At 44.7% G+C, this 27,612-nt stretch overlaps 1 protein-coding gene across 10 annotated transcripts in view; it reads left to right on the forward strand.

Annotated features, from left to right (window-relative positions):
- The first annotated feature begins 1,766 nt into the window (after positions 1–1,766).
- CEP131 (centrosomal protein 131) overlaps positions 1,767–27,612 on the forward strand; it is a 32,203-nt gene continuing 6,357 nt past the window's right edge. For 3 of the 10 annotated variants that reach the window (XR_004425904.1, XM_033138984.1, XM_033138993.1), the window contains exons 1-21: positions 2,332–2,390; positions 5,499–5,698; positions 9,205–9,299; positions 10,347–10,464; positions 11,501–11,613; positions 12,505–12,618; positions 13,293–13,454; positions 13,897–14,014; positions 15,084–15,203; positions 15,363–15,531; positions 16,758–16,858; positions 17,088–17,270; positions 17,773–17,964; positions 18,367–18,504; positions 19,677–19,802; positions 20,129–20,245; positions 21,960–21,989; positions 24,101–24,203; positions 25,137–25,338; positions 26,146–26,313; positions 26,806–26,923. Coding sequence is in view for 9 of the 10 variants with exons in the window: in XM_033138984.1 (XP_032994875.1) it covers positions 5,519–5,698; positions 9,205–9,299; positions 10,347–10,464; positions 11,501–11,613; positions 12,505–12,618; positions 13,293–13,454; positions 13,897–14,014; positions 15,084–15,203; positions 15,363–15,531; positions 16,758–16,858; positions 17,088–17,270; positions 17,773–17,964; positions 18,367–18,504; positions 19,677–19,802; positions 20,129–20,245; positions 21,960–21,989; positions 24,101–24,203; positions 25,137–25,338; positions 26,146–26,313; positions 26,806–26,923 (2,667 nt within the window). In the remaining variant the exon portion in view is untranslated. Of the gene's footprint in view, positions 1,892–2,331; positions 2,391–5,498; positions 5,699–9,204; positions 9,300–10,346; positions 10,465–11,500; positions 11,614–12,504; positions 12,619–13,292; positions 13,455–13,896; positions 14,015–15,083; positions 15,204–15,362; positions 15,532–16,757; positions 16,859–17,087; positions 17,271–17,772; positions 17,965–18,366; positions 18,505–19,676; positions 19,803–20,128; positions 20,246–21,959; positions 21,990–24,100; positions 24,204–25,136; positions 25,339–26,145; positions 26,314–26,805; positions 26,924–27,612 lie in introns of those variants that run through there. The other 7 variants (XM_033138985.1, XM_033138990.1, XM_033138987.1 and 4 more) reach the window with 7 other exon arrangements.

Below are 27,612 nucleotides of genomic sequence, written 5' to 3' on the forward strand. Positions count from 1 at the left end.
AACCCAGCAGGGTAAAGAATAAGGCATAAGCTGTGCCTGTTGGCAGGTAAAAGTGACAATACAAAAACTATTGTGCTGTTCCAAACATCAAAATGCACCTTGCATAAAAGGCATGTAGATTATTATGTAATGTGTGGCTCTGGAATAAGTGTAAATAGCTGTTAGAACAGGCAGGAGTCCTGGAAGTATACAGGGTAAGTGAAGTTTATTTAAACAATGTGAGCATTCTGTTATATAGTTTTGATCTGAACATGAGGCAACATAATTGAATCCAGAGAGTTCCCATCACCAAGGACCTGATTCCAAACCAAAGGCTTGCCAGGGGCAAGATGTGTAAATTTTACATTTTGTAAAACAGGTGCCTAGAATTGATCTTCTAAAGAACTGTAACCAAGATTTCCCTACCTCTCACTCCCCAACTTGCTACATTTCTAAATGCAGGGTGGGTTTGTTTTAATGGAAAAGCATTCAGACAAGTGAACCCTAGCTTGTAGTGGTGCAGCCCAAGCCAAGGGTTGCCGCGTCAGTGAAAACTAAGCTGAAGTGATGCTAATTTCAGGGATGACTCAGAGCAGTTAAATTATGTATGTTCATGCATCCTATCATGGTCTCCTTTGCTGGGCTGGTGTTGTACCTTTTTACCCACCCACAGTACTGCCATTGAATATCCTTTCTCATTTAATACTTCACGTTTTGAGCATAAGCATAGCATTTGTGGATATTCTGGTCCTAGCTTCAACTGATTCCTGACTGGCAGTTAGAAGACAGGCTTAAATGTAAAGGTAAAGGGACCCCTGACCATTAGGTCCAGTCGCGGATGACTCTGGGGTTGCAGCGCTCATCTCGCTTTACTGACTGAGGGAGCCAGAGTACAGGTTCCGGGTCATGTGGCCAGCATGACTAAGCCGCTTCTGGCGAACCAGAGCAGCGCACAGAAACGCAGAACACAGAAGACAGGCTTACTCACTGCCTAACCAGGCTACCAAAAGCATCCTTCACACCTCGTCTCTTAGGCATGGCTGCAATAGCGTTGAGATTACTTAGGGACCAAGAAGCTGGCTGAGCATATGATGGTGCCATAAATGGGCATGCATTGCCATCACCTTTGAAAAAGAGATTGGGTAATTATTTGATCGGCTCCATACGATTCAAGAACAGCCTTAGTACACTATGAAATATAAAGCAGACACAGAGACCAAAAAAAAAAAAAGGACGGATACGATCAAACTAAGTTTTTTAATTCGTTTACATGAATGCGTTCATTCTTTCAAATAAAGATTCAGCCATGTGGTTACGCGATGACCTAGCTCGGAACCCCAAGATCCCTGGGAAGGGAGGGATGCGGATCGCATTGCAAGCCAGCGATCGCTGGTGTTTTGGTCCCAAACCCCGTATGTATGAGCAGCCTGTACTGAAAAAAAAAATAAAAAAAAATACTGCTGTCGGTAGTGGGAACGGGCTTCCTCTTCCCAGCGCTGATTAAAAGTATTATCGCGTCCACGATACTGACTAGCAACGCGCATGGCGGTGGCTGCAGGAGCAGAAGTCGCTTTAAGGCAAAAAAAAGGTGCCTGGGGCTTGGATCTCGCAAGAGGCGGCAACGGGGGGAAGTTGCCGCCTGGAAGTTGCAACCGGGGTTCAGAGGGAGACCCCCGTTGGAAAGAGCGAAGGCGAAAAATACCCAACAGACCCAGCAGGGAGGAAGTGCCTGATCTGGTTGCAGGACTAAGTCGGGGGTCGTCGCCTTTGTGGTGCAAGCCCCTCCTCCTCTACACGCTTCTTCCCCCACAGCCTGCAAACATCTCTCTCTCCTCGCGGGTCTCCCGCCCGCCGCCTTTCTTGCGCCCTCAACCTAGCCCCGGCGCCGGCAGAAAGACAAGTCGGCCAGCCGGTAAGGAGCCGGGCCTCTCCAAACCCTGGCCAATGCCGTGGCAAAGCGGAGGCGGGCCTCTCCTTCACACTAAGTTCGCGTGTGCCTCTCACTGTATGTGGCGGCGGCTGTTGCTACGTCTTCCGCTGGTCTCCCTCTTTCTCTTTGCCGGGCCGTGGGGCTGGAGTCGCGGACGCAGCATCAGCATCAGGAGGCGGGAATTTCCCATAATGCTCTAGGCGGGGATGAGCGGGCATTGCGTCTGAGAATGACCCCAGCGCAGGACTAGGCCCCTGCATCATAAAAGTGGGGGGAACAGCCGCCTCCGGGGCCATTTTTTTGGGGGGGGGAGGGTGTAGATAGAAAATCCCCCCTCTCAGTTTAAGGCTAGGCTTCCCTCTCAGCTCAACAGAGCCTGTGTGGAAGCGGGACCGGGGGGGGGGGCGGTGGTGGCTCGCCATCATCACCTGAACCACCAGCGGGAGGAGGAGGAGGTTCGTCCTTTGGGTACCTGCGTGAGGTAAGAGTGTGTGAGTGTGAGCGATTTGTGATATAGAGGGGAGCCAGACAGTGGCCATCCTCTCTCTACGCCCCCCCCCAACCCCGCCACCCTGCAGGCTGCTGCACGTTTGCATTGTTTTGCAGAGTCCTGCTTGAGCTGGCTTAAAACCCCAGGCTTTTGCAGAGCCCCTGGCCCTGTAAGGTTGCATCTTGGGATGGTGCTGGCTGCTTCTTTGCAACTCTTAAAAAAGCACTTTGACAAGGAGGAGGATCTGGAACTTGTTTTGGATGCCTTTCCCTTCCTCTATGGAGAAACAAGCAACTCTTCCCCCACCCGTTTCTAGTACCGGTATTTTGGGAAGGCACAAGAAAGGTGACTGTTGCTCCCGATCTTGTCTCTCCAGCATCCCTTTTAGTGAGTAGTCTGCAGCTCTGAAGTTTCTGGATTTTTCAGCATGGGATCTGGTGTTAAGCACAATACATTGTGTTGCTTGGCAGCCCTCAAGATGTCTGTGTTTTCCAGGGTGCATGATTCACATAGGCTAGTGTTGTTAGGAAACAGTGGCCTTCTTGAAGAGGCACCAGCCTTATGCAAATACTCACAGTAGTTCAGGTAAATAGTCTGGGGGGGGATTACATTTTAGGTGCCCAGGTTTCAAGCCCCAACCCCTTCTAAATCCTATCTTTGCTGCATTTGCCATGTTTACTCTAGTAAGCATGAGATATGCTTCCAGGTTAAAAGAATGCATCACTGGAACGCTGTAAGTTCTTTGTTAATGGGTAAATAGGGTGATTCCTGAAATCCGGTTGACCACTATGAGGAGCGTCATTGAAATTGCCTCATTCAGGTACTTTAGTGCCAAATTTGTCGTACAGACGACAGGAGTCTTGAACTTTCAAGACACCGGTAAATGAAAACAAAAAGTAAACAACAAAACTGTGTAACTATACAGATTGTATGAAGCTTTTCATTCGCCTTGAATGACATCGAACCTATGCAAAGCCTGACCACACTTTAGCAGTTTCATCCTGTCATGTTTGCTGCCTTGAATCTTAACACTGTTTCTCTAATAAAATAGCTATGAGCTGCCTAGTTGCTGGCTTCACCCATATCAATGGGGTGTGTGTCTATGGTTTCCATAGAGAGGTTTGTGTTTATCTTTCCTGGGCCAACGTATTTGCAATTGAAAGCACTTGTAGGGGAGTAGGTGTGTGGATGGGCAGTTTCTTTGTTAAGAGACAAATCAAGTAAGGCTAACCTAATATGATGGCAAGTGTGTGTGTGTGTGTGTGTTAGAAAATGAGAACATTTATCAAAATAGATTAATTTATTAGGAGAAGATTGGAGGATGGGAAGCTATAACTGGTAGAATTATGTACCCCTCTATGCACTAGTTTGGCGGGACTCATTTTGGGCCAAAGTTCAGGCATATAAATGCTCTTATGAATAAAAGCTGGCCAGTGTGAAATAATGCATATGCATATCCTTAAGCTTGGCCTCATAGTCACTTGTACCTTATCCTTTTCTGAAAGGTCATATACTCTTATGTGTCTGGCATTGCCAGGAACTGTTCCTTTATCACATGTTGTCAAGTGGGAAGGGTGGGGGGGGGAAGTAATGAAGTAATGGCTTTCCTCTTACTTGCATCACACTGCTTATGATAGGTTGAGCTTTTAAGGAAATATTCTTGTAAAACAAAAATGGCAGTTCAGCATGGGAGGATGTAATGTCAGGACAGAAATGGGCAGTCTGTGGCACACACACCATGTTCCAACATCAAGATTTTGTATTGTTTAGTGTGTTTGTTTACTGAAAAGTAGCAGCAGGAAGCTGCAAATTTCAGCAAAGGGAGTACTTAAATTACATTTCTCCCTCACGCCCCACGTCAATCAAAATTATTCTCCCCAAGCTGTTGTTCTCCCTGCAGGGAAAAAGTTACAAGGGCCCTAAATCTTTCTTCCTATGGTTAGTGAAATATACTCGGAGTCAAGTGTGAATTTCATGCTCTTTATTCAGCTCATAGTAGTGAGGAATGCAGTTTCCCCAAAACGTTTGCTTTATATACACTATTTACACAATGGGCCCCACGTGATTGGCTAATTCCGGGATACTCCTGTATGCCAATCGGAGTGCGGATTCACTTCCACTCGGAGGTGGATTGGGTGGCTCCTGCAGACCAATCAGACTGCTGCAATCTCAATCCTATTGTTCTGGGACCAATCAGACTGCTGCAATCTCAATCCTATTGTTCTGGGACCAGTCAGACTGCTGCAATCTCAATCCTATTGTTCTAGGACCAAGCAGACTGCTGCATTTTGGATCCTATTCAACTTAGTACATAACAGTTAGGAAAGCAGAAAATGACAGGGAGGGAGAACATTGAGATGTTCTGCTAATCTGATGTTGCTTTTCAGTGGTTTAAAAACAAAACATATCCACTAGACTGCATGGATTCCCCTGTATCTTCTAGTTTGGCTGTTAGAGACTTAGGGACCAGCATTGCCTGATACAGGGTTACAAACACTTTAGGTTATAAATGCTTCAGGTTACAGACTCCGCTAACCCGGAAGTAGTACCTCGGGTTAAGAACTTTACCTCAGGATGAGAACAAAAAATCTGCAGCAGTGGGGGGGGGGGCCATTAGCTAAAGTGGTACCTCAGGTTAAGAACAGTTTCAGGTTAAGAATGGACCTCCAGAACGAATTAAGTTCTTAACCAGAGGTACCACTGTATTGTGGCTTTTTCATCAGGAATGCATAGCTGCTGCCAAATTGTTGCATGCAATCCAGATGATGTTCAACTCAGCAAGTGTTGCTGGGTAATTTCAGTTTTGAAGCACATGGCTTCCAAATCAGGTTGCTTGGAAATGACGAATAATTCCCCCCCACCCCGGCAGGTAAATGCCTCTGTTGAGATTGAGAGGTCTGTGTATAATGGTTACATGAGCATCGCAGACACTTGCTGGCCTGTGATATTGGAGGTGACCAGTGACAGATGTTCTATGAACATACTCACAAGAGTTTCCCTTATTCCTTGGTCCATGCTTTAGGTCAAAATAGGAAATGTGGAAAACAATTCCTCTAGCCAACATAACATCTTCACCTATGTGTTTTCCTTTGCTTCCAGGCCTCCGTTCCCATATCACAATGAAGAGTGCCCGTGGTAGCAGCTCTTCCTTCCAGGGTGCCAGTGCCAATGGTGTGGATCTCAGTCTTACAGGGCTGCCCATGCAAGTGCTTCAGCGCCCAAGCAGTGCCTCTCCAGGCAAGCACATTGCTCGTTCCATCTCTGTCATTACTGAAAACAAGCCCAAGAGGAATATCCTAGTGAGTATTAGGGGATGGGGGTAATAGACTTGCTCTCCTTGGAAGTTTATTCTGTCTTCTAAGTATGTTCCTGGTAAACATATTTCATTTAATCACAAAGCTTAACTGGTTATGATGTGCATTCTTTTATTCTGTGCTTACTAAGTTCTTAACCAGAGGTACCACTGTATTGTGTCCACAACAAGAGCAGCTCATGTAAGATTGTTGTATTTGTATAACGCAAGGGGGTTCTAGCCCAAAGTTACAAAAACCACCCTAGAGCTGTAAAAAAATAATAATTCAGAAATTCTGAAGCCATGGAGGGGGAAAACCTGCTTTGCTTTTTTTAAAGGAAAAAGTGAAATATATGCAATACTTTTTTATCAAACCTAAAGTTATATTGCTGCTTTAACAATACAAAATGCACGTAAGATTTTGCCATTTAAAAAGTAGAAAAAGATTAAATTGTACATAGAGAGCACAATTTTTGTGGTAATCGAAAGGAAGCATATCATTTGGACAGAAACAGTTACAGTATTGAGGATTTGAGTTGCTGTTTTTTCAGTAAGATTGCATTATGAAAGCTAGCAACTTTTAGAGAGTACGGAAAGATCCAGGATCAGTACATTCATCTGCCCATATGATCAGTTTGCATTATCACTGGGTCTAAGATGCCAGCAGTTCCTGGTTCTAAATGACAAACTAGCCTACAGTTATCACTAAAGGTAACTTCCACTGAGTCTCATGAATTACACAATAACTTAACCTCAGGCTGCATTGCTAGATTGTAATTTCATAGACCTCTGATTGCTGCGTACAGAATCATGCATATGGGATATGTTTACAGAGCAATCACACAACTCCATTAAATGCACAGAAAGTTCTGTTCAAAAATTTTTTTAAGCACTTTACATGGACTGGTAGTTTTCCATCAATCCTCACCCCCACCCCTTATATATCATATGAGCAAAGCAACTTTAAAGACTCAATTCATCCTGTACTTTGCAAAATAACTTTAACTTTACAATTAGACTGTATCCGCTTCTTGAGACTGAATATTGTCTCAGGAACAACCCTGACATTATACTTAAAGAGGCGGACAAGGGTGGAGCTGTCGTCATCATGAACAAAACTGATTACATCCAGGAGGCTCACAGACAACTTTCCAATACCACCTTTTACATAAAATTGGACTCAGACCCCACAGAAGAATACAAAAAAGAACTGAACAAGATTGTTAAGGAGCTACCCCCACACATCCAAGAACAGATCCTCAGGAACACACCAGCAGAACCTCGACCAGGAACTTTCTATCTTCTACCCAAAATACACAAACCAGGAAATCCAGGACGCCCCATCATCTCAGGTATTGGCACCATTACAGTGGGGGTTTCCGGTTATATGGACTCTGTTCTGAAACCATATGCCATCAGTGCTCCCAGCTACGTACGTGACACCACAGATTTTCTGAGAAAAATACAATCTTTGAATAACCTTCCTAACAATACTATTCTAGTCACTATGGATGTGGAATCTCTGTATACCAACATCCCACACAACGATGGTTTACAAGCTATAAGGAACACCATTTCAGATAAAACCACAGCGGACTTTGCTACCAAACTCTGTCATTTTGTCCTTACCCACAACAACTTCAAATTTGGTGAGGATCTGTTCCTTCAGATCAGCGGCACAGCAATGGGCACCCGCATGGACCCACAGTATGCCAACATCTTCATGGCAGATTTAGAACAACGTTTCCTAAACTCCTACCCACTCAAACCTCTCTTGTACCTGCGTTACATTGACGATATTTTTATTATCTGGACACATGGCCAACAGACCCTGGACACCTTCCACCAGACATTCAATGACTTTCACCCCACCATCAACCTAACAATGAACCAATCTATGCAAGAAATACACTTTTTGGACACTACTATAAAAATACAGGATGGACACATAGACACCACCTTATACCGTAAACCAACTGACCGACAAACATATCTACATGCTTCTAGCTACCATCCCAAACACACCAAACAATCCATAGTATATAGCCAGGCCCTACGTTACAGCCGCATCTGTTCCAACTCTACAGACAGAGACTCTCACCTAAGAGATCTACAGCAAACCTTTTTAGAACTAAAATATCCACCTGATGAAGTTAAACAACAGATCAACAGAGCCAGACTGATACCCAGAGAGAACTTGCTGCAAGACAGACCCAAAAAAGAAAATAACAGAACACCACTAGTAATCACATACAACTCCCAAATTAAAACAGTACAACACATCATCAGAGATCTACAACCTCTCCTAGACAATGACAGTTCTCTTTCTCAAGCTCTGGGAGGAAGACCCTACATCGCCTACAGACAGCCACCCAATCTCAAACAGCTCCTCACCCACAATAATACTACAACAGGACTCAACATGGACACTGGTACCAGAGCCTGCAATAAACCCAGATGCCAACTTTGCTGCCACATAAACCCGGACAACACCATTACTGGTCCCAACAACATCAAACATACCATCTCAGGACTATTTAATTGCTCATCTTCCAACATTGTGTATGCAATCAAATGCCAACAGTGCCCTTCAGCTCTCTATATTGGACAAACAGGCCAAACCCTACGCCAAAGGATAAATGGACATAAATCTGATATCAGGAATCACAAGACAGAGAAACCAGTAGGAGAACACTTCAATCTCCCAGGACATTCTATAAAAGATCTCAAAGTAGCTGTCTTAATACAAAGAAATTTCAGAAATAGACTGGAAAGAGAAGTGGCTGAATTACAACTAATCACCAAACTTAAAACCACGGAGAAACCTGGTCTGAACAAAGACATTGGATTCTTATCTCATTATACATAACAAAGCCATCTTTAGCCATCTCACCCCTTGCATTTCCCTGCAAGACTAACTGCAGCCGTTTAGAGTCGTCAACAGGTTTTCCACACTTATCAGCCTATCACCCATTCCCACCACCCTTCTGAGTAATACCCCTCCCCACTCCCCCACTATATTTAAGGATCTGGTGACTTCTGTTTCAGTGTATCTGAAGAAGTGTGCATGCACACGAAAGCTCATACCAGGAACAAACTCAGTTGGTCTCTAAGGTGCTACTAGAAAGAATTTTCGATTTTGTTTTGAATATTGTTACAGTTATCATAGGAAAAAACAATCAAATACTGGATGAGATGAAATTTTTGACAGTATATAAAAATGTGCTTATCCTTTTTTCTTGTAAGTACTGGTTTAATTTTTATTTTGAATATATATATATATTTTAAAACAGAAACACACTGGAACATCCAGTAACAAAGCAGCAGCCCTGAATGCATCCTTCAAGCTGCCTTCCAGGGACAGTGTTAATATATCACCTGTAGGGCTTTCCTTCTTTATCTTGGGATGGCTACAGATGGGGCACTCAAGAGGAAGCTTTTGTTTCGAGGCCATCCATATGATAGCCAACCCCTAAGTATTCAGCATTGTTGATGTGTGTCTTTTTCTCCCAGGAAGATGCAGGGCTTGGCACCTCCAGAGCTATGAACAATTTACGAAGATCCAATAGCACGACTCAGGTTAACCAGCGTGTGAACGGTGCCTTTAGGTGAGCCCTAAGTAAATTTCTTACTGAAATGCAATATTTTGCAGAAACCAATTCACTCATGCATGTCTTTCAGAACTCTTTGGGGAAGTTGGCTGTTTTTCTTCTTGAGGGTTTACCCCAGAATGAGTAAAACACTTGGTAGTAGGTTTTTTTAAAAGTTATTTTTTATTGATGCATTTACCAGTACATATTTGCATACATATGTCATCTCATCAAAGTTTTTCTTTTTTTACTTCCCAACCTAACCTTCCTTGACATCCTACATTTTCTTTGGTTTGCTACATCTCCTTTGATTATTCCATCCTATTTTCACTCCTTCAGTTCGCTTATCCTTTCTGCTGCTGATCATAAATTTATCCCTGCTTGAAAGTTTACCTTAATGCCATCTTTTTTCAAATATTCTCCCAGACAATCCCACTCGTTTCTTGTTTTCTTTTCATCTCAGTTTCTTATTTTGGCTGTCATACTTGCAAATTCAGCAAATTCTGTTAATTCATGCAACCATTGTTCTTTTGTTGGAGATATCTTTTCTTTCCAATATTTTGCATACACTAATCTTGTTTCTTCGGAAAAGTGAGCTTAAATATTTTTTTTTCAGTTCCTCATATACCATCTCACAGATTTTTTTTTTCATATTTACAGTGCCACCACATATGCATCAGAGACCCTTCTGTCTTGAACACTTCCATGCCAAGAAATTTATTGCCCTATTCCATAGTTTTTCCCGTGCTGATAGCTCAATATTATATTCACTAAATCATCTTTAGTTTCCCATTCTAATAAGATTTTGGATATTATTTTTTGTTGCTTCCCAATAGAATTTTTTCGAATTCAGATCCCCCTTCCACAAATCCTCTTTCTTTGTCTTTCCTATACATTTCATTTACTTGAAGGTACTGAAACCAGTCTGTAATTACTCCTGGACACTTGGTAGCAATTTATGGGGGAGAATGAGTTCTCCTTTTGCTCAGCAGGCTGAGTGGACAGCTTCTGGAAATGGACCAAACTCCCAAGATTTCTGAGTAATCCTGTGATTTTGCTTCTCAGCAGTGTAGAGCAGCACGGAGACTTCCTGACTTTGTTTGAAAGCAGCTCAGGTGGAAGAAAGAAACTAGCAAGTCTGAGCAAAGTCTCCCCGGAAAAGAAAACAACATGGAACATCCTGGTAAGGGCAAGGTCATAACAGGAAGTTCAAGTGCCAGAGGAGCTTCAGATCAATGGAATCCTAAGATTTGTTCCATTTGCCTTCTTTTGCTAACACAGACAACTCCAGAAAGCATTCCAGATGCAAAGCCTTTCCAGTTAAATATTTTGTCACAAAGGATCTAAGCCTTTTGCTTAGCTAATGCATCGGCCAGGGGGCGGGGGACGACATTTCCCCACCCTTCAAATGTCAGTGTGCTGTCATTGTCAGGGGAGAAACTTTCCCCTATTCAGCTGTCGTTCTTGTTGCTGGGGTGGGTACAGCATAGAATATGCTTGCATAGGCAGCTGTTGAGGAGTGCTGCACTCTCCAGCACAGGGATATAACTCTCTCCTTAAAAAACAAGCAGTGGAAAGGCTGTCCTCTGCCAAAAGGCTACAGCCATCCCCCCGGTCATGACAAGAGGACAGGCTTTCTCCCCACTGACACTAAATGCTAGTGCAGCATTAAGAATAAGATATGTAGAAAGGGATGCCCTTCTGTTGTAACCAAGCAGCAGCTTCTGTCTAGCGCTATACTTGGAACTAGGGGCAAAAAGGTGTTCAAAGGAAGTGTTACTGGAGAATTCAGGTTATGGGGCGGTCAGTAAATAAGACAAACAAACAAACAAATAGGGGGATATGGTACTATTACCATACTTTTGTATTGTGTAATCTGTGCTAATGACTTTGGCTCCTGGTATGGAATTTGGATTAGCAGTCATTAGCTCAGGGGTTGACAGCTCTTGTGTAGCTTTTTAACACTGGGTATGCAGCATCAGTGCCCCTGACTCTCACTCCCAGTTTGGAAGTTTATTAGTCCCATCCTGGGACATTCAGCACAGCACAAACTTACCACCACTAGAGTTTGTCTCCCAGCAGGCTTTGGCATCAATGAGAATCATGGTGGGACTGAGATGAATTCTCTGCATGAGTTAGAATAAAAGTATTAGCCGAGGACCTGCCGCATACAAAGACAGTGATTTCCCTTCATGCTTATTTCTGGTTATGTTGTGCAGGATGAGCAGCCCAGAACATTTCCTGTCCCATCCAGCACTCAAGAGGCCCCTGCAGGCATGAGGAAGAAGGAAATCTATGTGCCACTTGCAGCCAACTTCACTGCAAATAACAGGTAAGAAAGGCAACCATGTCTAGCTTCTGAAGTTATAGGTAAATTGCTGAAGTTTGACTGGTGGGATTTGTGCTAGCGCTATTTTTGCTGAAGATGGGTGCAGTATTATTTCTGGTCCATAGCTGTTATTGGAGTAGGGTCTGGAGACAACCATGTGAAAAGCAACAGCAGTCTCTTGTAAGCTACAGGTTGTCATCAAAAATAGAGTTGAGCCAGAACAATTCTTTCCACTTCGTTTTTGCTTTCGTTGTTGTTGAGCAGCGCGACTATACTTCAGTATGCTTTCATGTGGCCTCATTCTTTTAGCCTGTACTTGGTGCTCTCACATTCCAAATTAGGGTTGCCAGGTCTTTGCCTGGTAATAGTGCCTTTTCCTTTGAAAACTCACTGAGAGGGTGCAGTCACCATGTGTCCACTCCACTGATTCCTTCATTCAGTCTCCTTCCACCTGTTGTGGGAAGCAATATTTTGCTCCCAAGAGGACAGGAGAGACAATTTACGAGGTACCAGTGAAGCCAGAGGGCAACAAGCACAGTGACAGCACTGCAGCCTGGTGCCTTGGCACTTTTTTCCAGGTGAATTGCTATTTCCAGGTGAAGACCTGGGAAGCCTGTTCCAGATTTTCCCCCCATTATGATCCCCCCCTGTTTTCTTTTGAACCCTGTCTAAGCAGTTAATGGTTTTCCTGTGGCCCCTGAGATGTTGTTGGAGAACAGCTTACACCAACCCCGACCATTGGTCACGTTGGCTGACTCTAATGGGAGTTGGAATCTAACAGAATCTAGAGGGTGGTGTGTTAGCTACCCTTGTCCTAAAGGTTTGTGATTGAAGTCTGCACATGTTGGTCCACAGCCTTCAATATGCTAACATATTGCCCTTCTTTCCTACGAGGAGTAACAAAGGTGCAATGGGCAACTGTGTAACCACCATGGTGCATAATAACTACTCCACTGCGGACAAGGCAGCTGCACCCAAGAGCTCCAACCAGGCCACAACCTCCCTCAAGTAAGTCCTTTCACAGCCATCCTTCCAGTGGGCACCATAGGTTGGTTGGAAGCGGCCAGGGAATGCCTAACTGGCAGCCTGTCCAACACCTCGAGTATGAGCAAGCCATCGGGGGGAGTAGTGGTTTTCAAGAAGGGAGGCACAGCTGTGGGAATGAAAGCATACTTGCTCCTGAATCTTTTATTTTTAAGCTTCCTTGCTAGGAAAAATTAGACTGCAGTTGTTTCTAAGAGCCCTCATATTCATGTTGGTCCAGAGACTCAAGATCCGCACCACTGGGCTGTATATGAGCGAAAGGAGCTTCCCTCATTGTACGCCAAATGCTAAGGTTTTTCTTCCTTTAAAACCTATCCCCTCCCAGCTGCATGTTTGGTGCTCATCCCTTGACCAATTCAAGTGCCGCCATAGATGAAAATGCAGGAGTGATTTGACTTACTTGACACTTGCGAAATGTCATTCAAGGGAGTGAATAATGTATTATGTTGGTGGGTGAGGAGCATTTTCTTTCCCAAGGTATTCAACCAAGGACAGTGTCCCTGAGAAAAACACAGTATCAATATAGGTGCTCTGGAAAATAGACACGTGTCCATCACTGGGTAGTGTGGCATGCTAACAACCCCTTGAGCAATCCAGAGGATTCTTCTGGCTGAAGTGTTCTTGTCTTTTTTTCTTAGTAACATTATCAAAGCCACTTCCAATGAAGACACCGAGAGTAGCAGCTACATGAAGTCCCAGAAAAACTTTTCCAGCAGCAATATCCTGGCTCGGAACAATAATAACAGCAGTAGCAGTAACCCCCTCAGGAGGCAGGAAGTATCGGAGGAGGAGGCTGAGCGGTAAGCGTGAATTTGCTGGCAACAAAAGAGATTACCAGAGGAGATTTTGGCAAGTTATGCAGAAGGATGAAGCCTCATGGCAGTTCAGAGAAGGGTACATAATATGTTGCTGCTTAGCAGCTTTAACAGGTGCGATTGATGATTTCCAGCTGATAGGTCAATCCTTTCACATTTTCTCGGCTCTAATAAAATGGTTCTGGGACCTGATTTCCTTTCACGTTTATCTGAAATATATCCCTCTGAACCGAGCGTTGCACTTTATATTGTTTTCTAAGAAGCAAAAAAAAGTGAGGGGGCTCTTTCTAAACAGCCTTATAGGCAAGAGCCACTTTTTCAGCATGGCATCTCTCTCTCTCTCCGTTTCTCTGCTTGCTTTATGGCAGGGTTTCCATTTGTGGTTGGAAAGCCATTTCACTTTTTGTTAACTTCTTTCCCCATTCAGGTTTATTAACCAGGTCAACCTGGCCGCCGTGATGATACAGCGCTGGTACAGACGACACTCGCAGAGGCACAAGGAAGGTGCAGCCCAGCTCAGGCACTTATTAGCTTCCAAAAGAGAGGTATGTATGGCCTACATGCATTGTATGAAGCAGACTTTTGCGTTTCCTGGGAATAAGGAAAACAGTTCTTTGTTCCCCAAATCCTTTTGTTCATATGGGGTCATCTGGTGCTGTGTCAGAAGTGATATCTCCTCTTCTGACATCTGCTCTTCAGGAGTAAATTCTTATTGGAGGAACCATTCTCAGATAAAACAAAAGTTTCTTGTTGTTAATCAGAATACTCAGGGCAGGACAGTTAATGTCGGATGAACTTTTCCAATTCTTTGCCACTCAGCGAAGTAAGTTGCGTTGATTTACTGATATCCATTCATTTGGTCATTTTTTACAGTTCTATGAGCCATTTTTTCAGTTGTTTGGCAAAGACTTGAAAAAAGTGAGTGAGGATTATGAAGGACACTGAAACCTACCTTCTCCCACTTTCAGGAAGTTTTGTTCATTCCTTTTCTGAAATCTCATCAGATGCTGTCCATATACTTTTCCAGATCTCCACCTCTCCCCCCACCCCCTGTGTTCTACTTCCACAGTCAGAGGCAGCATGTCTCTTTATAGCAGTCGTTGGCACTGTGAGAACAGGATACTGGACTAAATGGGCCTTTGGTCTGATCCAGCAGGCCTCTCCTCTTCTTCCTGAATTGGTAGTTTGAAAAGAAAACATTAAAAAATTGGTGTTTTTTTAAAGAGAGATTTATTAATTAGTGCATTTACACAACAGCCCCTTTCTTTAAACCAAATTTGATACTGCTGCTCTGAAACAATCCAAACTACGTCAGTTCCTATTGTTTATCTTTTTTATCAAAAGCTGAAACTACTGTGCAAAAAGCTATTAGAAAGGCCTTCCTCATCCTGTCCTGTAGTAGCAGAGCCCTAAATAAGTTAATTGTCCCACATCTGAAATGTTCAGGAATGTCTGAATTTCTTTTTATTTCTTGAGCTTCTTGATACCTTAATAAAAGCATTTCTGCATGTTAGTTTCTCTTGTGGGGAGCAGGGGAACCCAGCTGTCATTTGTACCAGAATAGGAAACTGATAATAACACCTGAAAATCCTTTCTGCTTCAACTCCTTTTAAGGAAAGGCAGCAGCAACTCACAGAGGAGGGCAACATGTTGGATTTGCAGCGGAGGCGAGATGAGGAGAGGAAGAAGATTCGAGAGGAGAAGGCGCGTCTTGCCAGACGAGCAGCCATCCAGGTAGGTGCTTAATACCAGCATTGCCTGCCTTGGACATTAAGGGGGGGGCAGTTCATTGCTTCAGTTTGTTCAGAGCTTGGAACATGTTTATTTGCCAGTGCTGCAAATGGAGGAGCAAGTGGACCATAACAGAACACTAACACCATTTTTTTCTGCTAGGAGCTACAGCAAAAAAGAGCCCAGAAAGTCTTGGATACGCAACGCTTGGTTGAGGAGGAGCTGGCCGCAATGAAAGAAAGCAAGAAAACCAGAAGAAGAAAACCTGAGAAGGCTGGCTCTGTGAAGAATGCTAGCCCTGCCAACAGCATCATCAAAGCCAACAATGCAGGTGAAAAGTACTGGTAGATTGTAAAACTGTAGGTAAAGATGTCTCCTGAACGTTCCTCTAGTCCAGGAAGTAGGAAACCTGTGATCCTCCAGATATTGTTCAACTACAATTCCCAACGTACCTGTCCACTGTCCATGCTTTGCTGATAGGGGTTGAAGTCCCAGGTTCTTCACTGCTGCAGTGCAGAGTTATACTGGCTCTGGTAGGCCTACAACTGTCCTATCATTTTACCAGATAAGTTGCAAAATAGTATGTGATCATTGAGACCACAGATTGCATTAGGGAGAACCAAGCACAAAGTACCATGCCAGAGATGTTGAATGAATAAGTTCAGAGAAGTCTAGATGCTCAGGCAAGAAGTGTTCAGGAGAAGATGTGTGCAACTGATTGCTGCAGCTCTGTGGTTGCTGGGAAGTCCTGAGGAAATCAAAAGGGAAGGGTGGAATGGAAATACTGTTGCTAAATTATACATTGCTGTGTCTGCAAAATGTGTGTGTTACAGTTCCATTTCGTTCCAGTAACACACAGCTTTGCTTTGAAGCTCATCCAAATGCAATTGGTGCTTGATCTCAGCAAGTCAAAGAAGAGTCCATTGTGATGCTCACCCAATTCCTCCCATTGTAGTGTAACTAGAAACCTTCATTAGACAAGCTGCACACCAAGGGTGGGGAGTTTCGGACCTGGTGCCAAATGTGGTTCTCCAGGTCTGTTTGGCCCTCAGGACTATTCCCAGACCATGCCCCTATCCAGACCATGCCACTCATCAGCCCTGCTCTGCACCCCCCTCAAGTGCTTTTGGCTTGTTTCAATGTGTCCTTGGACTTGCAATAATGCCTCCTGCTTCTGTGATGGAGGCTGGAGAGATGGTCTGTATATGTGTTTGGAAATTTCTGAGGTTTGTGTCGCTGGAACATAGCCTACTGTAGAAAGGTAAAAGTCATACCACTTGCTCTGCCCACTATTGCCTTGTCGACACCTACCACCGTCAAATAGCCAAAAGTTCCCCACAAGGAGATCTTGACCTTGGACTGAAAAACAGTCTCCGTTCACCATGCCTTCATGCATGTAATAGAAGAGTTTTTTCCAGCCTAAATCTTCATGGCTCAAGATATAGTCCTTTGCTCATCTGTTTAAAAAAAAAACTCTCACACAAACCCACCACACCTGATTATGTTTCTGGGCACTGAATTCCTACCATAGCAAATCTTTTTTGTTGTTATTTACAGATGCCAACTTCCACTTGGCAGCTGCAGATACAGAAGAACATTCTGCTGGGGCTTGTCTGTCTGGCCCAGGACAAAACAAACTACCTGAAGATCAGCCACAGGTGCCCCTTTCTATTTTCTCATGCTCCCAAAAGCTTAGTTGCTGTTTTATTTTTTTTACTCCACTGATTTTGCAGTTTGCACAGTTTTCAAGTGCTTTGCTATGAAATATTCTGTTCAGCTTGCGCACTGTATTGTGAGGAGATGGATCTACTCACTCCATTCAAATGAAACACCAGGAATGCACCCTTCTTGCAATCTCACCGTGCATGGATTTTCTCTGTTTTTAAGGATGTCAGCTCTGGAAAGATGGGCAGTGAAGACTTGGAGACTATTGTCACTGCGGCCAGCAGAGCACAGTCCAAAGTGACCCTTAATGAGCTACTGGATACCTTAAAGTTGTTGGAGGAGGAGCCAGAGTTGCCACCACAGCCCAAGGCCTGCAAAGAAGATAAATATCCTTGGGTAGATGGGGTAAGTGGAATAGATATAGAAATCTATCTGTCTTTGTCTGTTGTTCCTTTTTCATGATTTATTCTGAAGCTGTTACCCTGAATCAACAACCTCATTTGAGGTTCTGGTTTTTTGTTTTCCATGGACCAGGAAGTAAAGGACATCCCATTGCTACTGTCTCATGTTTTGCACAATAATTTGCTGCTGATCTATTGTGACCCACAACTATTTCCACCAACTCCAAATACCTTTGATAGTATTATTTGCATGTTTGGTTATCCTAAAGTGAGTTGAGGAAATCATCCCCTCTTGAATCAGAAAGTCCTTTCATTTAACTCTAAAGTGGACTAGAGAATGGCTTTCCTGGAAAACATGATCCATCAATAAGTGCATGTCCACAACAATTTTACAATTCTCTGATTCTGTTCTTATCCACAACTCATGGCTGAAGTATATCTGTTCTGCACTGCCATTCCAGTCTTAAGTCTAGCATAGATAGCTGGCCTTTTCTCCCTAAATACAGGAGGCTGACTCAAATTCTCTTACTGCTGACAACCTGGAGAAATTTGGGAAACTGAACTACTCTCCGGGAGTCCCTGAGGAAGGCACGCTGCTCTCGGAAGCCAAACTTCAGAGCATCATTAGTTTCTTGGATGAGATGGAGAAATCTGAGCAGGAGCGACCTAGGTCTGCTGCCTCTGCTTCACAGCGAGAGGTGAGCCCCCCGAGCATGAAGTTGACTTTCAGCAAAGATGGGAATCGTCCATTTTCAATGAATTAAGTGGTTAATTGTCTTCACCTGATGCAACAAAAAAGAGGATTGAGTTTGCAAGCTCATAAAATTCATAGTGGGATTTTGCTGCTGTATTGGCCTCCAGCATAAATGGCTGGCCTCATCTTCCTTGAGGCAGATAACTAGGTCTGCCTCAGGAAATTAATAGGTTGGTTTGTAATCAGTAAAATGTGAGTTGAGTAACTTTAGATGTTCTATCAAAAGAGAAACTTTTAATAGTAACACCAAGACCTGCATTTCTACCATTGGAGTAGATTGCTGGCTGAAGCTGGAGCTGTCTCCCATTCTAACCTTGTTCCCTTATTGGCTTGCCACACCTATCAGGGGCTCTTGTCAGAAGAAGAGCTAGCTCACCTGGAGCAGGCATCAGCAGTTGCCACAGAGGTTACCAGCTCCATCATGCGCCTGAAGCTGGAGGTAGAAGAGAAGAAGAGAGCCATCACATTGCTACAGACAGCACTGGTGGGTAACTAGAGCCTAATCCCTTGGCAGGTTTTCATGTGCTTGGAAAGAGGGGGGCCGTATCACAAAGCACAGCAGAGCCCAGGATTCAGCTATGTTGGGTGGAAGGTATATGGATTTAAAACCTGAGCAGCCAAAGTTTCAGAGGCCTACCCTACCCTACCTGACAGCCTAGGCTTCTGCAGTCTGGATTGTAAAGCCAGACAAAGACATCAGTATGGGGGAAGGGAATTAGCTCCGTGGTAGAACATCTGCTTTGTATGCAGGAGGTCTCGGATTCAGTCCTTGCCATCTCCAAGGTAGGACTGGCAGAAACCCCTGCCTGAAACCCTGGAAGGTCCCCATTAGTCAGAGTAGGCCAAGGATGGGGAACCTTTGACCCTCCAGATGTTGCTGAATTACAGCTCCCATTAGTCCCAGCAAGTATGGCTAATTGCCAGCTGTAAGGTTCGGGTGGTGGTTTCCTGTGAGTAACGAGGCAGGACTCCGTTCCTTCTATTTACAAGTTTAATAGTGCAAATATGTACAGTGCAGAGCTCCAAAATCCATGACCTGCTTAGTCAGTCCCAGATTCCAGAAGTGGCGCTTTTCGGGAGCGCCCCCAGCAAAAGAACTTCGGCACCCCAAACCTCCTCCTCCCCTCTTTGCATTTCACCCCTCTACGCAACTGGGGTGACGGAAGCGTCGTGCTTTTCTCTTGGCCTGCCTGGCTAGGTGAGCGCTGGGGCTCTGCAGCATACTCAAGCCCCCCTCCTTGCCTGACTAGCTTCCTGTCTCTCCTCCCTGCTAGAGGACGTCCCGCTTTCCCCACTGGAGGTGTTGCTGCTGTCCCTGCAGCGCTGGGGCTCTCTGTATCTGCATTGCCCCACTAGGAACTGACAGTTCCCTGACACCAGGGGTTATAGGAGTTGTAGCTCAGTAACATCCGGGGGCCAAAGTCTCCTCACTCCTGGTGTAGACACTGAGATAGATGGACCAGTGGTGTGACTTGGGATAAGGCACCTTCCTGCATTCCTTTGTCTGGATGGGAAGATCCTCTTGTTTGAGAGTAAGCATACATGTGACATGTGTTTTCTTTTCTTTCTCGTGTTTTTTTTTTTTTGCAGGGTTTAATTTGACTGGCTGCATAGCCCAGCTTATTCTTAATATGCCCTGGTTATTATTTCCTGCAGGCACAGCAACGGGAGCTGACTGTACGTCATGTCAAAGGGACAGAGAAAGAGCTGAGCCGCCAGCTGGCACTACAGAGGGAGCAGTATGAAGCAGCTATCCAACGGCACCTAGCCTTCATTGACCAGGTATCTTCCTCCTCCTCCCCCCACTTCTTTTTGAAGATGGGAAGGTGAAGATATTACTCTGTCCCTCCTGCTTACAACCCCCTTCCTAGACTCCTTTGCACTGCTGGCATATCTATATGCTTTTGCCTCTCCCAGCTTCAACTAAACATACTAATTCAAGGTGTAATCCTTGACTAGGATGGTGAAGGGGGAGCTCAGCATCCACTTTGACACCTGGGTAAGGTGGCAGCCTTAAAGTGCTTGCTCTCCAATTGTCTGCCACTATAGTAGATGTAATTTTGGGGAGGTGCTGTGACTTTATCCTCCTTTGCACCCATCCCCTACAGCTGATTGATGATAAGAAGACTCTGAGCGAGAAATGTGAAGCGGTGGTGACTGAATTGAAACAAGTGGATCAGAAATACACGAAGAAAATTGCCCAGATGCAGGAGCAGCATGAGCTGGTGAGGAAGTAGCTTTTAGTTCCTTGGGTGACAGAGCTGCACACCAGCTGGATAAAGTATCTGAATAGTTCTCCTTTGGCTCATAGACAGGGACCAGGTTAAAAGTCGTAAGCAGTGTTGGGACCTTCTGAAAAGCTCTGTCCTGACCAGTCAAGAGAAAGGCGAGAGATACAGAATGCTTGAGGGGTGGAGGGGAGCATTAAGGATGTCTGAAATGTAGAGGTTTCATTTTTCACACACACAAAAATATCCATTGTATGAGTTCCCCTCCCTTTTTGTACCCAATACGGTGGAAAAGGCCTCTTGTACCTGGTGAGAAGATTCTCAACTAAGTCTACCTGAAGTCTTTTTCTTTGTTCTATGCTTGGTTGCCTTGATATGACTGAGGTGATGCTCTAGCTGCTGAATCAGAAGTATTTATGTGACATGATGCATTTGGAGTCATCCTGCTCCTTCTTTGCAAATGGGGAGTGATTTCTTATACCTTATGCTGTGCAACAGAATCTGTTTTAAGTTGAAATGACATTTGTAACAAAATGAGAGAGTTGGTTATGACTGTAAATAGTGTTTGTCTCTCCCGAATTTTTTGGTTGAGCTAGACATCCTAGGGTAGCAGGAGCAATGACAAAGTGTGTATCTTTGGTTCTTGCTGTGCCTGGAGGGAATGCTTATAGCAGTCCCCTGCCAGGGCCCAACGACAGTTCATCCTTATTTTTCTGAACAATTTCTTAACTCAAACTGGGTAGGAATTACTGTGTTTACTCCAATCTAATGCTCACCATTTTTGGCCAAATTACATTGCAAAAATTAAGGTATGCATTAGAATTGGTGGCACATTGGCATTCACCAGCAAACAGGTTTTTTTGGTTTCAAGGTTCTGAAATTTGAGGTGTGCATTAGATTCGATGGCGCATTAGACTCGGAGTCAATACGGTAGTTTATAGAGTGCAGTGCCTAAGACTAACTCAAGTTAAGACTATATGTCTTTTATGCTGGATATAGTAAGTTCACAACAGCATAGCTGCTTACAAGGGCATTTGGAGCTAAGCATGGGATACGTTACCATTACTAAGCCAGAAGGACTATCCTAGGTTCCTGCGAAATCATTCCCCTTTCCTTTGCTGTTCATCCCATTTGGAATATGCTTCATTGGCTGAAGCCATTCAGCCCCATCTTGCAGTTGGCCCTTCTTAAAAAGAAAGACTTGTCCTGCTGGCTTCCATTTGATTATAGCTATAACATTTCTGGGAAAGGGCGAATGAAGCTCCTGCCACCCAGAGCTTGGAATTAATAAGCCGAACTGACCCGGGCCCTTCTCTCATGTCGTAATAGCTTGTAGCACTTAACTAAGCACCCCTGTTCTATAGGATCATTAACAATACAAGAGAGTTGTGACTGTCTTTGTTATCATTAAAGGGGAAACTGTAGACAGTTAAGGATTTGCATTGGCAAAGCTGCCTACACCAAGGAGGCTCCTTTGCTTGGTTTTGCTACTTCTGCTTCTTGGCACACCCTTCCCTGCAAAAGCAGGAAGCTTTCTCAGCGCTTGGATGAGCCTCGCCTTGGCAAACACTTTGAACATTCGCAGGAGCCCAGCTGCTCCGAATCTTAGCATTTGCCAGTTGCCTCTTTGCACCTGTTTCCCAAGACACTCTTATTTCACACACTCCTTTCCATTTCCCTCTATCTCTCACTTCTTCCTCTTTCTCTCTAGGTTTGGCGCACTCTGGGCCCCCTCTGTGAGGTAAACCTTTTCTGTGCGTGCTCTTTGGCTTCAGCTTTTGTCTCTCTCACCTGTCTTGAGCCTCTTGGTGCAACTATTCGTGAATTCTTTAGATCCGGGGGTGGAGAGCCTGTGACACCTCCCCCCACCCCAGTGTTGTTGGGCTCTCAGCTCCCATCAGTCACACCCAGCAAGAGGGGTCAATGGTTATGAGAGTTGTAATCCAGCAACACCTGGAGGGCCACAGGCTCCCCACCTCCTGTGTTAGGTGTTACCAGACCTGTCTCTTCTCTGGGGGTATAGGTAGGGCACTTGTTGCAGCTTGGGACAAAGAGCTCTTCCTTGATAGTGACACGCTCTAGGTGTCTTGTTTTCATGGTCATGTCAGATGCCAGACAAAACTGGAACTGCTCTTTAACTCTTATCCTCAGTGCCTTACTGAACAGCCTTTTGGTGGAGTTGCCTGTGAAGCAAAACCAATCCAAATTCCTCTGTTACTTTTGCATTCCTCACTGCCTACTCATAAATGGATAGACCCACGTTCAACTATCATTCATAAAATTCAGTGGGTGGACATGGACAAAACTGAAGACAGATGACGGGGGTGGTGGTTTTTTCAGAGCACTGAAGGTGGTTTGAAAGAGGGATTGCTGTTCAAGATGTGTATACATGCCCCACTTTGACTTCTATGCAAATAAACTTTGCAAGTTCCATTTTGTTTTAAAGGGTGGAATTCAACACTAGGCCTGCTCAGAGTAGATCCACTGAAATTAATGAACTTGACTAAGTTAAGTCTATTAATTTCAGTAGGTCTGCTCTGTTGAATTCCACCCATAATTTGCAAATAGTGTTTGAACGGAGACAGCAATAGGACATAATAAACATGTGCATGCACCATCGTAAGCAAAACATCTCTCAAGAAAAGGCAGTGGTATTGTCCTTCAACCAATACCATCATTTCTCTGGGTCTAAGAAGCCAATGAGCACCGATGATTAATTCTAGTATGCTAACGAGATTGCAAAGTAGAATATTGACAAGGGGGAAATAGAAATAGGCTGCAATCCTAGCCTTGACCTGCACTTAGAGGGGATGCATTCAGTGGAGATGTCCCTTTGCTAGGCTCTGCTGGCAGGGTAGAAGTGCTCCGCTGCCATAGGGACCCTTCCTGCCCCTGGCAAAAGCATGGGCTACTGCTACCAATGTTCCTGCTGGCAATAGCTGGTGCAAGACTCTGAAATGGAACATTTCAGGAGCAGAGCAGAGCTGGCCAGGGACCTGCAGCTTACTAAGCTGGCCCATTTGGTAGAGAGAGGCCAATGGGCTGTTGTGCCAGCCTATAGCTAGTGCAGAAAAATAAGAAGCTAGCCCCCACCTCTATATTCTGCGCTGGTCAGCAGGAATCAGCAGGGCTTCAGGTGTGGCAGTACCTCTGGCACTCTGAACAATCCTGGGCAGAGTTAAGATTACTCTACTGCATTCAGAATAAACACTGTAGATAATACTAAACTAGATGGAGCAATGATCCCACTCTGTTTAAGGCACTTCTCTCATGTTCCTGTGTACCCTCCCTCCTCCATTTTATGACTGAAGTGTTTAGGTTTCCTGATTCTGTTCGCAAAGACCAATGTAGTGGAGAGCTAGGTGGGGGAGAGGGAACCTTGAATTGCTTTTCCTTTGTGCCTGTGCCTAGAAATCTGCTTCTTAAAATTTGGGATCCTCAGAAGTGATATCCCTCATCTTGCTTTTTTTCCTGCTTTGCCACATAAATGTGCACAGTCCTGCTTATATACTCAATCCGTGTGAGTGTGAGGGTGGTGCACAAACCCAAATTTACTCAGGTATATGTTTTCAGTAGGTTCCATTGCTGTTTCTCTATCTTTGGATATATTGTGGATAGCTGGAAAGGAAAACTCATTACAGGTTTTCTTTGCAAGGTTGCATTGCTGGGAATCCAGCCAGAGTTGGGGGAAGGCAGTGAGGCAGGGTGTGCACCTACTGCTTTCTCAGTGTATAGAGGAGACACTTCATGACTGCCTGGGCAGGTTCATGGCAGCATGTTTTCAGTATTCGGTGAATAAATGTCTGATTTGTGTCTTGCATTCCCCCCCCCTTTTTTTTTCTTCCCCTGCAGGAAATAAAGAAGCTGAAGGAACTCATGAGTGCCACAGAAAAGATCCGCCGGGAGAAATGGATTGATGAGAAAACCAAGAAGATCAAAGAGATCACTGTTAAAGGTACTTGTGGATATCTATGACTGAGTCATCTTCTTGCTACCATTATGCACAAGGAGTGGCTTATTCAATGTAGAGTTAGTGGGACTGCAGAACTGACTCCGTTAATTATTATTATTATTATTATTATTATTATTATTATTACAATATCTCCTGCCTTTTGCCAGGGACTCAAGACGGCTCACTAAAATGAAAACTAATACAAATAAAACACACATAGCTAATGCATTTTATATATGTATATATTAGTTGAAAAGTAATGACACTAACAATGTAAAAACCTCTCTATTAAAATGCAGTTGGGGTGGGGTGGGGACAGTACAGTTAGCACTGTTGCATCCCTGCTCCTAAAACTGAGTCATCATTATGTGTGATTTTAGGGAGGTGATGGAGGGGAGATTGTTCCAGCTTTTTGTGCAAAAAATAAGCTTCTTTAACAAAAGTACTAGGTAGTGACTTTTTAAAAAGCAAAATCTATTGGATTTGACTTGTAGTCTCTCCTTGTTGAGAATTACATAGTAAGCATTGCGTATATGCTTTGTCCTACAAGGATCAGAGGTCAGGTTTTTTTTCTTTTCTGTTCCCTTACCATGGCTCAGCTCTGTTACTAGAGTTTTTGTTTGGAACTGAGATCAGGGTGATCCCATCAGATGACTGTCATGGTTGCAAGGCTTCTTCTTACTGTATCATGCACAGTAAGCCTCCATCATTCACTAGGTCAGACAGCACTTGCCATGCCCAGAGACCTACGTGCTGTATATAAGGGTTGCATGTGTGCATAGAATGTTTTAATGTAAAGTATTCCAATTGTAGTTTTTGCTTTTCAGCAAAGTTCACCGACTTTGGCAAGTGGGGCCTTTCTTTAGCGACAACCCCTTTTGCCGCCGCCGCCACCCATATCTTGCTAATAGTCCTCGCTGTTTGTTCTCCGTTCAGGTCTGGAGCCTGAGATTCAGAAGCTTATTGCTAAGCACAAGCTAGAGATCAAAAAGCTGAAAACGCTGCACGAAGCAGAGCTGCTACAATCCGACGAGCGGGCAGCCCAGCGCTACGTACGCCAGACGGAGGAGCTGAGGGAGATGCTGGAGCATGAGAAAGAAGAGCAGGGGCAACGAGAGAGAGAGCTGGCAAGGCAACGGTATGTAGGGCTTAGGGCGCAGAGCTTGCACAACTTACTTATACAGAGGGGAGGTGGAAGAGGACTACATTGCAAATGTGCAAAGAGGGAGGAGCTGGCGAGGCAACCCAGTGTGGTGGCACACAGAAGAAGTGGGGACTGGCATGGCAGCTGTTCAGGGAAGGTAAGGTGGCCTGTGGGGGGAGAGAGAGAGGTGGGGCAGAAAGGTGGCAGCAGGAAACAAGCTGCTTGGATATAGTATTTCTGCTTGACAGTTGGAGAAGGCAGCACCCCCCAAAACTGTGTGAACAACTCACTCAGCGGAAGGTGACCGCTGGAAAAAAACTGGGTGTAGAGTAGATATACTGCTAGTTTAGCTGTTTCTCCCATTGATAGAGTTCGTGGAGGTGAGGGAGAGCAAGCACATTCGCACTTACCATAAAGCTGTTATTGTCTTTCCTTGTCCAGAAACAGCTTTGTGGTGCTATCCTGGCTGTTAGTCTTGACTTCAGAGAGCCAAGATGGGCACCTGTTGTTGTTCTGTAGGAAGGAGGTAGCAGATAAACCGAGCTGGGGTGTGGGTATCATCCTCTGAAGAGTGAATGCTTGCTGTGATCTTGATAACATTCTTACTGAGCCTTTTCTCCCAGCTGCTGGGTTTCTCCTCTTCCAGCTTCTCTGTTCCCAAGTGGAAATTTGGCCCCTCTCTTCTGCGATGGCTGTGTTTTTTGATAACTCTTAAGTATGCCCAAAAGGGACTATGTGTCATCTTACATTTTCTCCCAGCATAGGAAATCATTGCTCCCGCTGCTTCCCCCTAAACTTCAGGCCAAACCAAGGATACAGCACCCTTGGTAAGACCCTCTCTGAAAGAGTCCCTCCACACAGGTATGAGAAACAACTGGAGCAGGAGGAACAGGCTCTGCAGCAACAGAGGCGCCGACTGTACAATGAGGTGGCTGAGGAGAAAGAAAGGCTCAACCAGCAGGCAGCCAGGTGAGAGAAGTAGGTACTGGCTTCGAAGCTGCTGGATATGTAGAGCTGGTTTGTTTGTGCAGTGCAGAGTGCATAGAGAGAACCCACCAAGTACTGGAATTCCGCTAGGTGGTAATAAGGTAACAAACACCAAGTCCTAGAGTGTAGTGTTTTCATTATAGACATCTCATACTAAGTTACCAGATGAGATTGGAGCAGCTTGTTCCACTTCCAGGGGAAAATTTTAGCTCTCAGAAAGATTTGCAGATGTGGCTTCCTCGCTTGCTGTGTATTGCAAGATGCTTGAAACACTGTGGTGAGTGCTCTCCCCGCCCCCTCCACACCACCCTGGGTCAGTTCTCTGTAAATTGCCTTTGCTGGGAGAGTGACGAAGAACAGACTGAGGCTCCAGTTTCCCCCATTCCCCCAGAAATGTGAGGTCCAGCTTGTCCCTGGATTGTCTCGCTAAGCTGGGTAGCTGTCAGTTCCATGATATTGATCTGTGCTCCCTAGGCAGAGGACTGAGTTGGAGGATCTCCGGCGGCAGCTGGAAGAGAACAGCTCTGTTGTTACCAAAGCTCTGAAGGAGGAATATAAGAAAGGGAAGGAGGAGCAGGAGCGACGCCATCAGGTCTGTGTATACAACCCTGGAGATTTCTGCGATGCTGGGCCATATACCCTCTCATTTATCGGTGGATGACATTTTTTGCTTCATATGATTCCACTGGTTTCTGAAGTTGAAACTGTAGTTTTAACTACATATTGATTTCCTGTTGGCCCTCCCCCTCCCCCTCCCTAAACATGTATCCTGTTACGAAGATCAGCTCTGTCCCATGGACTTACCTGCACTTCCTCTGTTGGACTTGGGCAGCTTTCTACAGGGAGGCATGGCACAATACAGGACAGAAGTGGGCAGAAGGCAGATCTGGTACATTTATTGTGCATCAGTAAGAGCTTCTGACTCCAGATAGTTTTAACAAAGAATGGTTCAAGAGCAGCAACAGCAAATGACCCTAAATTAGGGTACTGAAGTGAAAGCAGCTAACCTTTGTGGGAAAGGACTTTGAGCTCAGTTCTTGGGCTCTGAAAGTGCTCAAAGTCACCCTGTTCTTTAGATCTACCCCTGTATCTTTTGACTATGGCTCTGATTGGTTGATCTTGGGGTTCTAGTTAAAAACAAACAAACCATGGCAGATCAAACAAGCCTGAAATCTTCCCTCCCCTTCTATACAGATCTTCTCAAGCTGTAGCTTATCAGGGAAGTGCATAAGTTTGTCTAGAATGGGCCACCAGAAAACCCTTATTTCCCATTATTCAGCA

This window comes from Lacerta agilis, chromosome 2, assembly GCF_009819535.1.
Source record: "Lacerta agilis isolate rLacAgi1 chromosome 2, rLacAgi1.pri, whole genome shotgun sequence".
In the NCBI taxonomy this organism is placed as follows: domain Eukaryota; kingdom Metazoa; phylum Chordata; class Lepidosauria; order Squamata; family Lacertidae; genus Lacerta; species Lacerta agilis.